This window comes from Stigmatopora argus, chromosome 5 (genome assembly GCF_051989625.1).
Source record: "Stigmatopora argus isolate UIUO_Sarg chromosome 5, RoL_Sarg_1.0, whole genome shotgun sequence".
Taxonomy (NCBI): Eukaryota; Metazoa; Chordata; class Actinopteri; order Syngnathiformes; family Syngnathidae; genus Stigmatopora; species Stigmatopora argus.
Genome location: NC_135391.1, coordinates 7,449,648 through 7,464,425, shown reverse-complemented (window position 1 = coordinate 7,464,425; position 14,778 = coordinate 7,449,648). Strand labels below are relative to the sequence as shown.

At 38.3% G+C, this 14,778-nt stretch overlaps 1 protein-coding gene across 1 annotated transcript in view; it reads right to left on the bottom strand.

The window, feature by feature from the left end:
* The window catches only part of pdzd2 (PDZ domain containing 2), a 23,407-nt gene extending 8,629 nt beyond the window's left edge, over positions 1-14,778 (bottom strand). The window contains exons 1-13 of the mRNA XM_077600743.1: positions 14,441-14,778; positions 9,916-10,286; positions 8,646-9,112; positions 8,008-8,506; positions 5,532-5,677; positions 4,554-4,686; positions 4,057-4,110; positions 3,273-3,372; positions 2,958-3,109; positions 1,686-1,805; positions 1,428-1,542; positions 1,270-1,343; positions 433-655 (exon numbers count right to left, since the gene is read on the bottom strand). Of these exons, the coding sequence (XP_077456869.1) occupies positions 433-655; positions 1,270-1,343; positions 1,428-1,542; positions 1,686-1,805; positions 2,958-3,109; positions 3,273-3,372; positions 4,057-4,110; positions 4,554-4,686; positions 5,532-5,677; positions 8,008-8,506; positions 8,646-9,112; positions 9,916-10,038 (2,206 nt within the window). The 5' untranslated portion in view covers positions 10,039-10,286; positions 14,441-14,778. The remainder of the gene's footprint in view (positions 1-432; positions 656-1,269; positions 1,344-1,427; positions 1,543-1,685; positions 1,806-2,957; positions 3,110-3,272; positions 3,373-4,056; positions 4,111-4,553; positions 4,687-5,531; positions 5,678-8,007; positions 8,507-8,645; positions 9,113-9,915; positions 10,287-14,440) is intronic.

The window sequence follows — 14,778 nt, the reverse complement described above, 5'->3', positions numbered from 1 at the left end:
TTAAAAGTTCTACTGACGACTAAACAAAGTCTAAATTTGCCCTTTGTAGTTTTCATACATCTTTAGTGACATAAATCTGTCACTTAACTCAGCGGTCCCCAACCATTTTCTCACCGCGGACCGGTAAAGCTCTTTCTATTTTCTCGCGGATCGGCTAATGGGGAGGGCGATAACTTAAGACTAAATTGTGTGGGGGTGGGGTCAGTCCACAAATGACACCCACGACGGCAAAAAAAGCATAATAGCAATTATTATTATAACAACTTTTCTCATTTCAACTAGGAGGGCGAGATTGAAAACGTTCATATTTTTTACTCTGATGGACCGGCACTAGGTGGTTCGGACTGGTGGTAGGGTACCACTGACTTAACTGACACATCTTGTAAGGTTGCAGCACCTGGCCGAATAAAAGAAAAAGATATATGGAAGAACCTTTATCAAGTGTGACCTCCATAATGATGCAGTCTTTTGGACCAGGACCAGAACTCCTCTGGCTATCAGTCTCTTCAGCTCCAAAGGGAACCGGTGTTCCCTCACTGGTGTTAGAGTTGGGTGAGCTGGATCGGCTACGCACACTTGGGGTTGCACAGGGTGTAAGACTGGGGCTCCGAAGGCGAGTTCGAATTGTCAGAGTCACAACGCCTTTTTTCAGTTGCTACAGAAGGAAGAGAAAACAGGCATCCTTTACAGTAATCCCTCGAATATTGCGGCTTCACTACATTGTGGATTTTTTTCTGGGGGAAATAGTTTTTTAAATTAATTTTTTTTGTAAGTTCATAAAAATGTGAAAATCCACACTGAAACTCGCAAGCAGAGGCCACTCCTCTGTCCTCCGCACTAAAGAAAAAAATATATATATATTTTTTTAAATAGGGGTGAGCCTACTTTGCGGTTTTCCGTTTATCGCGGCCATTTTTGGTCTGCATTAACCGCGATAATCGAGGGATTACTCCATTTTACAGGTGAGAGCAATGAAATTTTGACTACCGCTGAATTCGAGGAATGTCAACTACCTTAAGGAACGTCCTGTCACATTGAAAATGCGCAACTTCAAAAAAACAACCCTTTACATGAGAATGCTGTCATGGAAAGACATTGACCCACCCAAAAAAAGTTTGCTTCAAATTCATGTAGTCTTTCAGCCGTGCTGAAATTGGACACGAACAGTGAAGTTTTAAACGTGGTCATAAATATGTCCATATCCATTTCAGTGGATTCTGCATAATATATCAGTTTTACATTATGATTTAATGCGGTGCGTGATCGAACCTTGAAAGCCTGGATGGCTTGTTGGTGTGTCAGTCCTTGGAGAGACTCTCCATTTACCTCTAAAATCTCATCTCCTGTGCAGAAAAAGTTGGGGTCAAATTGCATTTCTGTATCGTATTCAGTTTCTGTTATGAGAGAAAAAAAAAAAGAAAGGTTACCCTCTTTTAGGCGACCGTCAGCAGCTGCAGCGCCATGAGAGAAAATAGTCTTGACAAAAATTCCCATTTGACCACGAGCTGAATCCTGACCACCAACAATACTGAATCCTAGGCCCTGAGAGATTTTGATGATGAATGTAAAGAGAAAATTAAAATCAGATGTTTAGCAAAACTTTGAAGCAGTGAACAAAAATGCCACACACATTTCCGTGTATATTTTACAGGCTTTATTCCAGCTCGCATGACGAGTGCACCCACCTTCCCCTGGCCTTTCATTAGTACTATGCTGGAGATAATTGATGGTTGTGCCAGTCGCCATGGTGATTCCACTTGAACGGTGCTTAACGAACGTGCTGATTTCTTAATGATCTGATATTCCTGAAAGGTAAAGGGATGCGACAATCTAATGAAATAATAAATACAGCCATAATAACCTTTCAGCTAACATTCCAAATCATTTCCAACAAACATGCCATTATTTTCTGTACTTTTTAATTAGTAAACCCCATTTTGTATTCAAGAAGTCATTTGCAAAATGTGGATTTCTATGAATTAATGATGGGAGCTTGCTGTTTCTTCCCATTTGTTTATTTCTTTTTTTCATCTTTCATTAACATAATCTAGCCACGAGAGTCCTCAACTCTGCGTCATAGGCTGAGAAGTATAATATGGTTTGAGTTGACACTTTAAATGTGTTTTAGTTTATGTTGAATCCTAATAGGGATACTGTGATTTGACAATAATGATAATTGGATTTATACTGGACACTCAGACGCTTCACATTGCAATTTTTTCTACGCTAGATGTTGGTAAGAAACTATTGCACACAGCACCACGCTATCGCGGTACTCGGTCGTTTGGTCGCCGGCCTTTTGGTCGCCCGGAAGGTTATTGATAATTACCATTTTAAATCGTTGCTCAAATTTCCTAAATACAAACTGTGAATTATTATTTAGTCATACTTAATTATTAGGCTAAAGAAAAGGTCCAAATTTCCTGTACTTTTGTGTTTTGTTGGAGAACTTGTTAAGACCCTGACTGACGTCCCTTCCTAAGGGGACAACTCATGTACATACAAACTCTTATACACTCACACATCCCCTCAGTGAAACTGCTCAGGGCCATTGTTGGCTTTTATTGATGCGTAGGCCGTGTTGTTTTACCTTGTTTTGTCGCCGGTCTTTTGGTCGCCGGTCTTGGGCGACCAAAAGACCGGCGACCAAAAGACCGCACACGCGCTATCGCTGCCCTGAGGCAGTCTGACAGAAGTGAGGCAACCAATTTACACCGTTTTGACCACGAATAACCAATCATTTTCACGCTACTTTCACACAGGCAAATTGGCTGAAGTATTTTGCCTAAAGATTTGAACCCTGGATCCTTCAATTGAAAATTACTATCCACAACACCTCTTCAGGACATGAGAATTAAGCTTTGCTATTTTCAAATGGATTGTTGGACATAATTTTTACTCTACGTTAAAAGGATTTGTGACTTTTGGTTAGTAAAGAATATTGCGAGTCATAATACCTGTCTATCTCCAGCAGTATCCAGCTGTTGCGGTAAGGAGTGTTTACGTCTGCCTGGCTTTGAGGCCTTGTGTGTGACATCGCAACGGCTCACACCGTTCTCCAGAAAGAGCTCATCATCTTCACCAACCGACTCCAAACGGGAGCTGCCACCTACAACCGCAACGAATAGAAAGATGGCAATTACATGTTATAAATGTGTTCATAAATGTTCTAGTATATATGCAGAATGATGACTTTTAGGGATTTTACTTTTGGAATTTTGCTATCTGAGGGCAAGACTACACATTTCACGTGGGTTTGCAATATTACTCACTCTGGGATTGACTGCAAAGCTTTGTGGGTGCAAGACTGCAACTCGATCCTCTGACGGCCTCTTTTTGGCACGTGTCCTCTAGTTTCTCCAGGTTAGTCAACTGTTAGCAAACAATAATAGAAATGGTTGCTCCTAGTTTTCATAGTTTTGTTGTTGTTGTGGCCTAAATTCCAGAAGCACTTGGTGAACACTAGCAATTTACTTGGCCATGACATTCCATTGTTTTATTTTAGCTCCTCACAACCATGTTGTGGAATATATATACACTGTAAATATAAATATACCGTATAAGAGACCTAATTTTTTGCAGAGGATATTGGTAATTTGGGGAACACTACTCATACTTATGTAAAGCAAAGCTATTTTATTCACACATACCATATAGCGCCTTGGTTAAAGGGGGTTCATATTGACCAAAATATTGGGTCAAAAGGACACTGAATACAACTTGGGTAAACCCCAACTGGGTTTTGACCCAATTCCTAAGCTAAATGAATACCCCAACTATAGTATTATACAACAATTGCACAACAAATGCGCAGCCAAGCTTTTGCGGTTGAATGACTAACCCAAATTTAGTTAGTTAAAACCAACCACTAGACACAGCAAGTTGTAAATACTACATAATGTTGTATTTTATTTACTCAAATCCAAGATTACTGCAAAAAAAGACCATTATACTATTTTGAAATTCTAACACTTAAAATATCTGAATCATATTACTTGGAACATATATGTACAGACAAATCTGACAAGGTGGTCAAAATGAGTTGGAGATGCTAACCAGATCGGGCAAACTCGTGGATGGATGCTGTTGGAAACCTACATCAGATTCTTCCTGCTTGGGAAAGAAGAATATTTATTACTTTTCATTTAAAAAAAATCATATATATATACACACACGCATATATATACATACAGTAATCCCTCGAATATTGTGGCTTCACTACATCGCTGATTTTTTTCTGGGGGAATGTTTTTTTTTAATTACATTTGTGTAAATTCATAAAAATGTGAAAATCAAAGCTGAAACTCGCAAGCGGAAGCCGCTCCCTTGTCCTCCGCTTGCTACTAGGACTCGGCACTGAAGTGTAAAAAAAATAATAATAATAATTTTATTTATTTATTTTAAATAGGGGTGACCCTACTTTGTGGTTTTTCGTTTATCGCGGCCATGTCTGGTCTACATTAACCGCGATAATCGAGGGATTACTGTATATATATTTACATATGCTATATAGTTACATCATAATCAATAATCCTATTGATTGAGTGTGTTACCCGGCTGGCAACGACGAGCTGGACAAGACCAGTGGAAGTGCGGAGGATACAAACAGCCTCTTGATGAGTAAGACCCACTAGCGACTGACCATTAATCATAAGCAACTCATCTCCAGCTTGAAGACGACCATCCCTATAAAACACGTTCAAATTCATGTAAATTTATGTTACAAGAAACACAAAAGAAACAAATGATTACAAGACTACATAATAATGCAGTTGAAAAACAACTGAAATTCTCAGTAATCCATAAGTAACTGTATATTATTTCTGTCGGAAAATATATATTTGACAGAAATATAAAAAGCTGTGCATGAATCTGATATTGCTTCAACTAAAACAATATGAATATGAAATGCATCTTTGTTGGGTAAAATAGAAGCGCATTAGAACTGAGGAAGCGCTCTTTAATTACTGCAATAGCTGTGTTTTGTATGATTAGTCAAAGTATTTGTTTGTTTTAAATCTCCTTTGTAAATTGTGCTATTTTGTCCAATTTAAGATGAGCAAACTTTTTAAGATTTTTCATTTTTGTTTTTAAGCTTGGAGTTTTAATTTTTCAATTAAATGCAAAGTGCCTTGAAATAAAATGGAGTATTGTTATTATGACGATGACTTATTAGTATTATCATTAGTTTTATTAATGGAAATAGAAGTAGTAGTAGCACTGCAAACCTGAATCCTGAAAATAATGAGTAAAAGCAACATTTCTCCTTCACAAAACTCTAACAGGTAAAATATTCAATAAATAAAAAGCAAATTTAGTAAGAAAATGCAGTGCGTTACAGACGACCTCCTGCCAGTTTAAAGTTAGTTAGTAGTTAAAATATACACATCAATTCCAATTTTGATTGAACTCTTGGTGGCTTTGAAAATGTTGTTTTTATAAATTAAAAGCAATCTTTTAATAATCTTTGTGCCCAGCCAAAAGAAAAAGGGGGAAAAAAAACCTTGAGACCAGGCAATGAAAAAGCAAACCTGTGAATGGTTCCTCCCTCCTCAATATGAGTGATGTTAATCCCGTGGGGGGAGCGTTTGGATCCGCGCCCCCCAGTTATCTGTATGCCTAAACCCTCTTGACCTTTAACCAGGTGCATTTTCCAGATGTGGCAGCCATCCTTTGACTTTAGGAAAGGAGAAAAAAAAACAGAAAATCAAATTCTCTTTCTTGAGCAGATTTGACAGCACAGGAAAAAAAATACAATAAGAATTACAACAACTAAAACGGTACTTCGATAATTGTCGTCTTGAGATAATCGTTATCGTAAGCCTTGTTTGTACGTATTGCAAAGTATCGGTAGTTACCCAGGAGGTTCTCACTCCAACTGTAGATAGAAGTAGAAAAACTTGCAATAATTTGTTTTGTGTAATATTTTATCATGAGCAGTATACAAGAATTTTTGAAAACTATAGGATAATGGACTTAGCATTGGATTTACTTCAAGGTAGAGATGCATTACATCACACGTGACAGATGGCACAAATCCTTCTAATTCTGTAAAAGCTATAATCCATGACCGATCCTCGTGTGCTAGCCAATCACAACATACTGTACAGTATAGTGGATGAAAATACCACGATTGCCAGTGTGATTAAGAGTTCAGTTAACAATGACATGGCAATTTTGTAACGTTGCACTCATTGAAATGGCAGCTCTCAAACTTTTAAACTAGATTTTTTTCAATCAAAGTAATAAACCTATACATTTGCCTTTTTTCCCCAATCCAATGATGTGCTCAATTTCCCCACAGTGCAATAAACGAATGTTATTATAATTAATAAAAAGCTCAATATTTCTGTTCTTCTTCTGCATGAAGTTACAATCTTCAACCTTCACTGGAGTGATTTACAACTGAGTGTCAATAAATTGAAACGAGAAACTATTTGTAAAAATGAGATTATGCTACTCAGGTGGAAAAGGGTGATCACCAGCAACATTTTTTTTCAACGTACAAATCTTATTGTACTATCGACATGGCTTGTTATCAGCCTACAGATTCATAAATATTTGACAACTTTCCATTATAAGCGCATGTGACATGGATTTACATTTAAAATCCTTGTAATATGGGTTAATACACCATCTGTCTGTCTCTGACCCACATTTTCAACCACTATTCGCCAGTCTATAATCTTTTTACATCCGCAGCTAGCAAAATACATACCATGTAAAAGCAACAAAAGGCCACTATTCTATTTGCCTAGTTGTATTTTCATTAATTTTTATTTTTAACTAACTACCGTAATTACTCGAATATAACGCGCACTCGAAAATAACACGCAGGTATAACTTTGGGCCAAAAAAATCTGGAAAAACGCAGTACTCGAATATAGTGCGCACCTAAAATTTCCCGCTGACGAAAATCAGAAATCTTACCTTTTTTTCTTCGTTTCACGATTGTTTTGTTCAAACAAATTTATTCATTAGAATCCTTCAAATGAAAAGTTCCTCTCTCTCTTTGTCTGTCCTCTCATACATCTCTTCGTTGAGAATCCTATCAACGTCCACGCTTCCTTCATCCACTTCCTCTTCCTCCCACAACACATCATCCGATTGGCTTTACGAGATGACGTAAAATCCGTGCGTCAAAGTGAGTTTGACAATGCTTTTTTCGATCGAAAATTTGTAATTTATTTTAGTTATTGATTATAACACTGAACTGAGAGAGGGTGAACTGAGACGGGTACGAGGCTAGAGGGGGGCAGTGGTGGTCTCGGCTTTACGAGATGACGTAAAATCCGTGCGTCGGCTTCACGAGATGACGTAAAATCCGTGCGTCAGCTCTACGAGATGACGTAAAATCCGTGCGTCAAAGTGAGTTTGACAATGCTTTTTTCGATCGAAAATTTGTAATTTATTTTATTCAATTCAATTTCAATTCAATTTATTTGGCAAGAAAAAGCACCAGGCTAAGGGCCATGTAACAAGACAAAAAAAAAAAAAAAAAAAAAAAAAAAAAAAAAAAAAAATTAGTTTTTGATTATAACACGCACCCCCAACTATTGGAATTAATTATTTTGCAAAAACCTGCGTGTTATATTCGAGTAATTACGGTAACAACACTAACTAGCCTTAATGTTACTTATAAATGTTGCCACTATTGTGGCATTCACAAAAAATGCTAAATAAAAGGACCTCAGCAAAAGAAGCAAACAATAAATTTAGTTTGATTTTGGAACAATGAACGTGCTTAATAAATGTCCACGTATGAATTATAAAGTGGACTTGCTCATTTTAAAATGTGTGAACTGAGTTTGGAAGTATTTTATGTATAAACTGAATTTGCACACTAGCAACTAACCCTAAAAAATAGAAAGCAAAGATATTATCTCCAATCTGCTTCCAACTAGAACACATTCACACGCAATGTTTTAGTAAAAAAAAAATACAAAATTGAATTGAAAATGTACATACTATAACATCATACTACAATGATAAAAATGTGCAACTTACTTGATTGGGAAGCGTGCTGCAGAAAGAATCCTTTTTGCTTTCCAACACTTGACTGTGACTCCTTATAGGCAGCGTCGCGGTTCCTCCGTTGCGGCGATGGTGGTGCGTAAATTTGGCATGAGGCAAGGTGCCGTGGCCTTCCTCCGCAGGCATCCGCGTGGAGAAGATATCCTCCGTTTTTTCCTTGGCGGGGCAGATTCCATCGGCAAAGCCAGAGCTAATGTCACTACAATAACTCTGAAATTCAGAGTCCGTATCGCTGTTGGCATCTCTTTTGCAGGGTGACCGTGAAATGACACCAAGTTTGCGTGTACGTTTGGACGTCACAGGACTGTCAAAGGAGTCGGCGGGTGGAAAACACGGCGGCTGCTCGCCGCAGCCGTCGTAACCGATGGGCGAACTCGGACAGCCGTGGGGAGGGAGAGGAGCTTTTCGCTTCACTCTCCGCAACAGGACAAGGTAAATATAGCCTCCATTCCAGCACTGATCCGCCAAATAACTGCAAATACATTGTAGACCAGAGTTATCCTTGGGAACTCAAAAATTTGAAGCAAGCAGAACAAGGTAACTGAAGAACACAACCTAAAATTTTCACATTGAACTTTGTTGACTTTCAATGCTGTTTTTAATAGCCTTACCTGGCTCCACTAACATCCACGCCCACCATGAGCTGTCCATTCAGTGATAAGAGTTCATCTCTTAATTTGATTTTGCCACAGCAGGCTGCCGGGCTTCCCTTTCTTACTTCGGTCACCCAGATGCATCCCACGTGCATGATGGGACTCTGGTCTCGCCTCCTCCTCGGTCCACCTTTCTTTCTTCCATCGGGATCTCCAAAAATTGGAATGTTTCCAAAGCTGAGACCAAAATCGGATGGGTCCCCTTCATTTTTCTGGATTGAAATAGCGTGAACCTCAACATCCGAGCCTTCATTGTCGGAGGATAGGTCGCTAGATGAAGCAGAGTCATCCTCGATGAAGTTGAACTTTATGTATTCGACTAGTTTCTGAATGGCAGACAGACAAAGGGACAAGTTCTCCACGTCTTCATTCTTCATGTAAACGTTATTGCACCCTTGTTCCGTTTCTCCATTCTGGTCACAGGGCTGCCCAAAAAATAAAAATAAAAGAAGTGATTAAAATAAACCCCCGTTTTATCCATTTTATCAGATTGACATGTGACTTTAGCGTTAACATTTTTGAGGAAAGAAAATCATTTTCAATGTCTTCTGTATTTGTTGGAAGTGTCTGTTTTTTGGGGGGATAAATCTAACCCCAGGCATTTTTTGTTTCGAGATACAAGGAAGACTCTGATATACGATTTTATGGTGTGAAAACCTGGAAAACAAGGACAACAAATGTCACACAATTTGTGTTTCATAAAGGATTCTTTAAAACGATAAAAGCGGGAGATTACGGAATCAAAGGCAAATAACAGGAACGTGTTTTGGCCGACCTCAGTGACGGGCAAAGGAGTGGCTGACCATGTGGCTGAGTCTTGGCGGCCTATCCTCTAGTCGTTAGTGAGTCCATTCTTTTTTTTGTGGCTCGGCCGTAATTCATCTTTCATGTGTTGCCAGAATTGTGTGTGCTGCCGTAGCACATTCACACACACCATAATCATGACAGTTTTTTTTTAGCTTAATATTCCCAGGACTTTTTTTTTTTTAGGAAAAACTGGGCACTATGAGGACAACATAATTGCTGCTGGCTGATTCGTTACAATCTGGATATTAATGTATTTGGGACTTTTGCTTCTGTATCTATATAATGTTACATTTACAGTTACATTGTGTATTCATTTGGAAGTTTCCATTGAAGGTTAATGTTAATATTCTCAGGAAGTGATTTTCATTCCAATAACAAGCCTATTGTGTGTCCTACTTTAAAACAGAAGGAGGTAAAGTACCTTGCCGACGCAAGTTTCCAGATGGGAGACATCGTTGTGGTGCGGCGATCTCTCGGCATGAGTTCCAAGCCATTCCTTGAGAAGTGAAAGGATGCTGAGGGCATTGTCCTGGGATATGGGCATTCTGGCATTTTAGGCCTGCTCAGACTTCATCACCAACAGCAAAGTTGATACTGGTAAATTTCCATGCAGCCATCAATCAATCAACATATCCTGGTGGCTTGATATCAATTTCTTCAATACCATGATAGAGGTAACATTGTATGTGTCAGTATATATCAAATAAACCCGAACTTGTATTCAGTGTAATTGATTGTAGAGAATGCTTGTATAGATTTTCTGGGGACTTTGTAGTAGCGTCCCATGAATACCTAAAAAAAGAAGAAAAAAATGCATTTGTTAGTTTAATATTAGGCAGAGAGTACCTTGTTTTAAAAAAACAACTTTATGCTTACAAATATTCTGGTATATTTTATTTATCTTAATTCGATTTTAGTCATTGGAACCTGCCATTATGTTTTTTTTTAATCTAGACAATTTAGGATATCACGTCTCAATCATTTTTTTAAAGTGCTCTTTACTTACTGGCCCACTAGATTTTTTTTTTATACTACATCTGGCATTACAATTATCAACAAACAACCGTCTTCCTGTTTACGTTCTTGTGACCGACCAATAAGAGAAGAGCCATGTTGTGGTATGTTGCATACACATTAAAAGAATCTCGGTTAGTACTGTTTGAAAATTAACGTGTACTTGCTTATGTTTATTTTCTTATTATGGTGACTATACATATATATAATATATACATATACATATATAATATATTATATATACTATATAATATATACATATACTAATGGAATTGTCAGAAGAGACACATCGACTGATATACAATTTACTTTGTAGAATATTCCAAAAACTATTGCTACTAGTAGACAGTAATTTGAGGAAAACAAGCTCCTAACTTTATCACCAAATTATATAGTGCTTTCCAGTGGAGGCCTTTGCTATAAAAGAATGGTCCGACCCCAAAACAAAAAAAGTAAAAAAAAAAAAATCGTACATTGCGAGAGGACATAACCATGTCACTGACCACAACGACGCACTGAACAATGTCCAGGGTTGCGGTATACATACTCTATTTATGTACGAGTTTACGTAGTTTGTTATTAATAGTCTTCAACATGGTTATTAAATCCTCTCGTGAATGGCAATGAACGGTCCCGATAAGAACTGGGGAATATGGGCTGACCATTTGGTGTAAACTTAACTACAAACACAGAGTCGCGCACAGCCACATCTTTGGCAATTAGAGATAAAAAAGCCAGGCTACCACAAGACCGCACTATAATTACGATATAGAGACTGGCCCTTCAAATAAAGCGTTGCACTTTGTGGTGCAGTCTGTCTATAGTATTCAAAGTACCGTACTTTGCATGAAGGCAGGCAAATCCTGCACTCTCAGGCTTAGTTTTAAAATTGCACATTGGACTTATCGTAGGTTTTTACCATTCTCAGCAATGTTATTACAAAACTTTACATCAACAAGTGTACAGTAGATTGATAAATCAGTAAACCCAAAAGCCTATTAAAATGTTGTGACTCCAAATAAACCTAGCAAATCCCTAGTTCAACAGTGTCACATCTCTTTGCTGGGGCTCTTTGTTACAGCGCTTAGGAAAACAATGGCGATGTGGGTGTGTTCAGGAAATTCAGCTGAGATATCAACTTTGTGCATCACCACAGACAAGTGGTAAGCTGTTTTCTTTCATTCGTATAAAACACATCTGAGGAGGACACGGTCACAGTTGGCAAAACATACGACAGGCTAGTGTATTAACAACAAGGCATCCCATATAGGAAGCATCCAAAAATCAATCCTTGATACCCCTAACCCCTAACCCTATACTTGATATGATATATGAAAGTGTTCTTCCATGAGGACAAGCAATAAAATGTATTTAAAATTATTATTTTTATTAATATATTATATTAAAATTATTTAAAATATATTTTTAGCTAGGTCTACAATGTCTTGTGTGTCTTGCTACTGCAACCAAGAAATTTCCCAAATACAGAATGAAATAAGGTTCTAACCTAACCTAAAATCTTTTCTGAAACCCTGTCCCAGCGTGACTTACAATTAATCGCAATGTTGTACATGGGAAGAGGCCAATGCACTCTTTTAATGCCACGTTTGTTTCGGTCACGCAATTTAGGAAAATTTTCTCCCACTGATTTTTCTTTTTTTCATTTGAATGATTCTGTCATGATCGAACAGGGTTTTAATTTTAAAATTGGGACACATGAACCATTCTTTGTTTCAGACTGACCTATATTTCTTACTTATCCAATCCTATCCTCCCCTCCCCCTATTGTGAACATATGGGCTAAGATTAGGAAAAAGCCCTTTTTGTATGTTACAAATCTAACGTAGTGACAAGTCAAAGTTCGCGAACATAAAGGTCATAACATGATTTGATGCAAATCAATCCACCCAAAACTTCAGTATTAGTAAACAAAACTTGTAGGATATTTACTGTTTTATTAAGATGTTTAGATGGTACGGTAGGATAGTTCGTGTGAGTTATAGTGATGTACTTTTTGTCACCTTATCTCAGTTGGCAGGATTTTATTAAATGGGAGGGTCTACCGATGTCTTTTAAAACTGGATTTCTGCCTAATTTCAGGGGAAAACAAATATCGAATGATCAAGCAAACACAGAACTAGTACTTTGTTGCACCATCATTACATTTTTAACAGCTCACAGTGTCTGTTTCTTAATACAAAGTATGACAAGTTCATACTTGTGAGTCTAGACTTGGCAACTTCTGTTTGACGAACACACTTGAGGCTACACAAGTACAGGATTACGCTAACTGTTTCTTAATATCAAGTCCGGCAAGTTTGAACCTGGAACAGCAATGAGCTCAGTGACATTTTCAATTTAGATTGAAAATTGACTTTTGTTTCCCTGCATATTCAATCCAGAGTAGCAGTCGGGATGCAGGTTTCTCCGAGACTACCCAGCAAAGAGCGTTCCGCATCTCCTGATTCGGTCAGCCAGTTGGACTGCGGATGGAAAACTTGCAAAACTCTTTCCAGAATACAGATGCGAATTGAGGACTCATTGGGACCAAATCAAGGGGGAGGCCATGGAGGCGGAAAACATTTTGGAGGACTACTGCTGATGTCACCTTGGCATCAGGGCAGTTTAGGTCAGGACATGAACTGAGATATCTTAACTAAAACAGTTAACAATCGGATTGTTGTGTTGCCGTCAGATAGTGGGAGTCCCATGACAAGTTCCAGAACGATGTGGAACCGGAGGCAAGGATGCAGGAGACCAGTGGGGCTCTTGGGGGCAGCTTGTTTTGGTTGCAAACGGAGCAAGCATTTACAAACTCCCTAGCGTCCTCTTGCAGGGTGGCCTAGATCTGCTGGAGCAGGACATCACGGGTCCTTTGTGTCCCTGGGTGGCAGGTGATTTTTGAGTTATGGGCCCACTCAAGGACATCTGAACTTAGTGCGAGCTAGTGGAACATACCAACGGTCAAAAGGACATTGGCTAGGACCACCCTCCATGCCTTTAACCTTTCCAAATAGTTTGTACTTGGTCCATATTTTCGACACGGCTGACTGTGAACAGCGAACATTTTTTAGCACATCAAATGGTGATTTAGCTTCTTTAAAAAGTTGGATAACGCTCTCCATGGTTTCACTTGACAGCTTCCATTTTTGGAGCAATGTATCATCAGTCATTTCTAACTGCAGACTAACAAGACGACTAGTCAACTGTAGTTGTTAGTTCGGGAATTAAATTTGACAATATATTTTATTAACAACTGTTACTGATTCCTGTTTTTCTAAATGTCTTCTTGTGTTTCTTGGCTAGTTGTCCTTTGAAATTAATTTAAGTCAATGAGCTTCTTTCTTATACACCGTTAATTAAATATGTGATGATCTCATGGGTAACAACAACAAACTAATGCCACATTTCATTTGCTGCAAAGTAAGGTGGAGCTGACATAAAAAAATAGATATGTTATCCTTGAAATATAACTAAACATAATCTTATATTCTTGTAAATAAATAAAATCACAATCTTTGCCCAACTTTGTGTTCATCTGTGGTCAATTCCTGAATTTGGTGAGGTGGTAAGGATTTGATTCAATTTGGCAGGCTACCAAAGAGTTGTATGCATTTAAGAAAAATGCTATAATTCATCTTTTTCCCCCAAATACAACAATAGATTAAAGGTTGTTTTACAGTGTTGCAGTACACAACTCAAATCCTCTTTGCAGAATTCTTGTGTGAGGACGCATGTTAGGACAGAGTTAGCATGCCTTAGGCTGTGTGTTGATCTAAAAACCCATTTTAATAGTTTTGATCGTTTCTCAAGGCGCATCCTGAAACTGTCACAACTCAGTCTCGACTGTATGACTTTTTTTGGTTGGGGCAGGGGGCTGCAGACAGCATCAAATAAAAAAAGGGGGAAAAAAACCATAGTTAACGCTTTACCTTGTGTTGCATGGCGATGTATTTCAAAGCAGCGTGACCATTCCTGTTTCCAACGCCGTATGATGTTCATGATGATGTTTTAGAAAAGAAAAGACATGGACTTTTCGAGTCAAACCCAACTCCATAAACCCCGATTTCACTCACGGCGTTGCAAAAAGAATTTGCATCCCAAACTCAAAATCTCGGTGAAAATAAAAGGAGCCCGATTTCAAATAGGCCTCCTTAAAAACGACCATAAACGTGTAAGATTGGTTTGTTGTTTTCCCATCTGTGTCGCCTTAGCCAAAGGTATGATTAAAATACTTTGGGGAATCAAGCGGCATTGGCAGCGTCTGTGT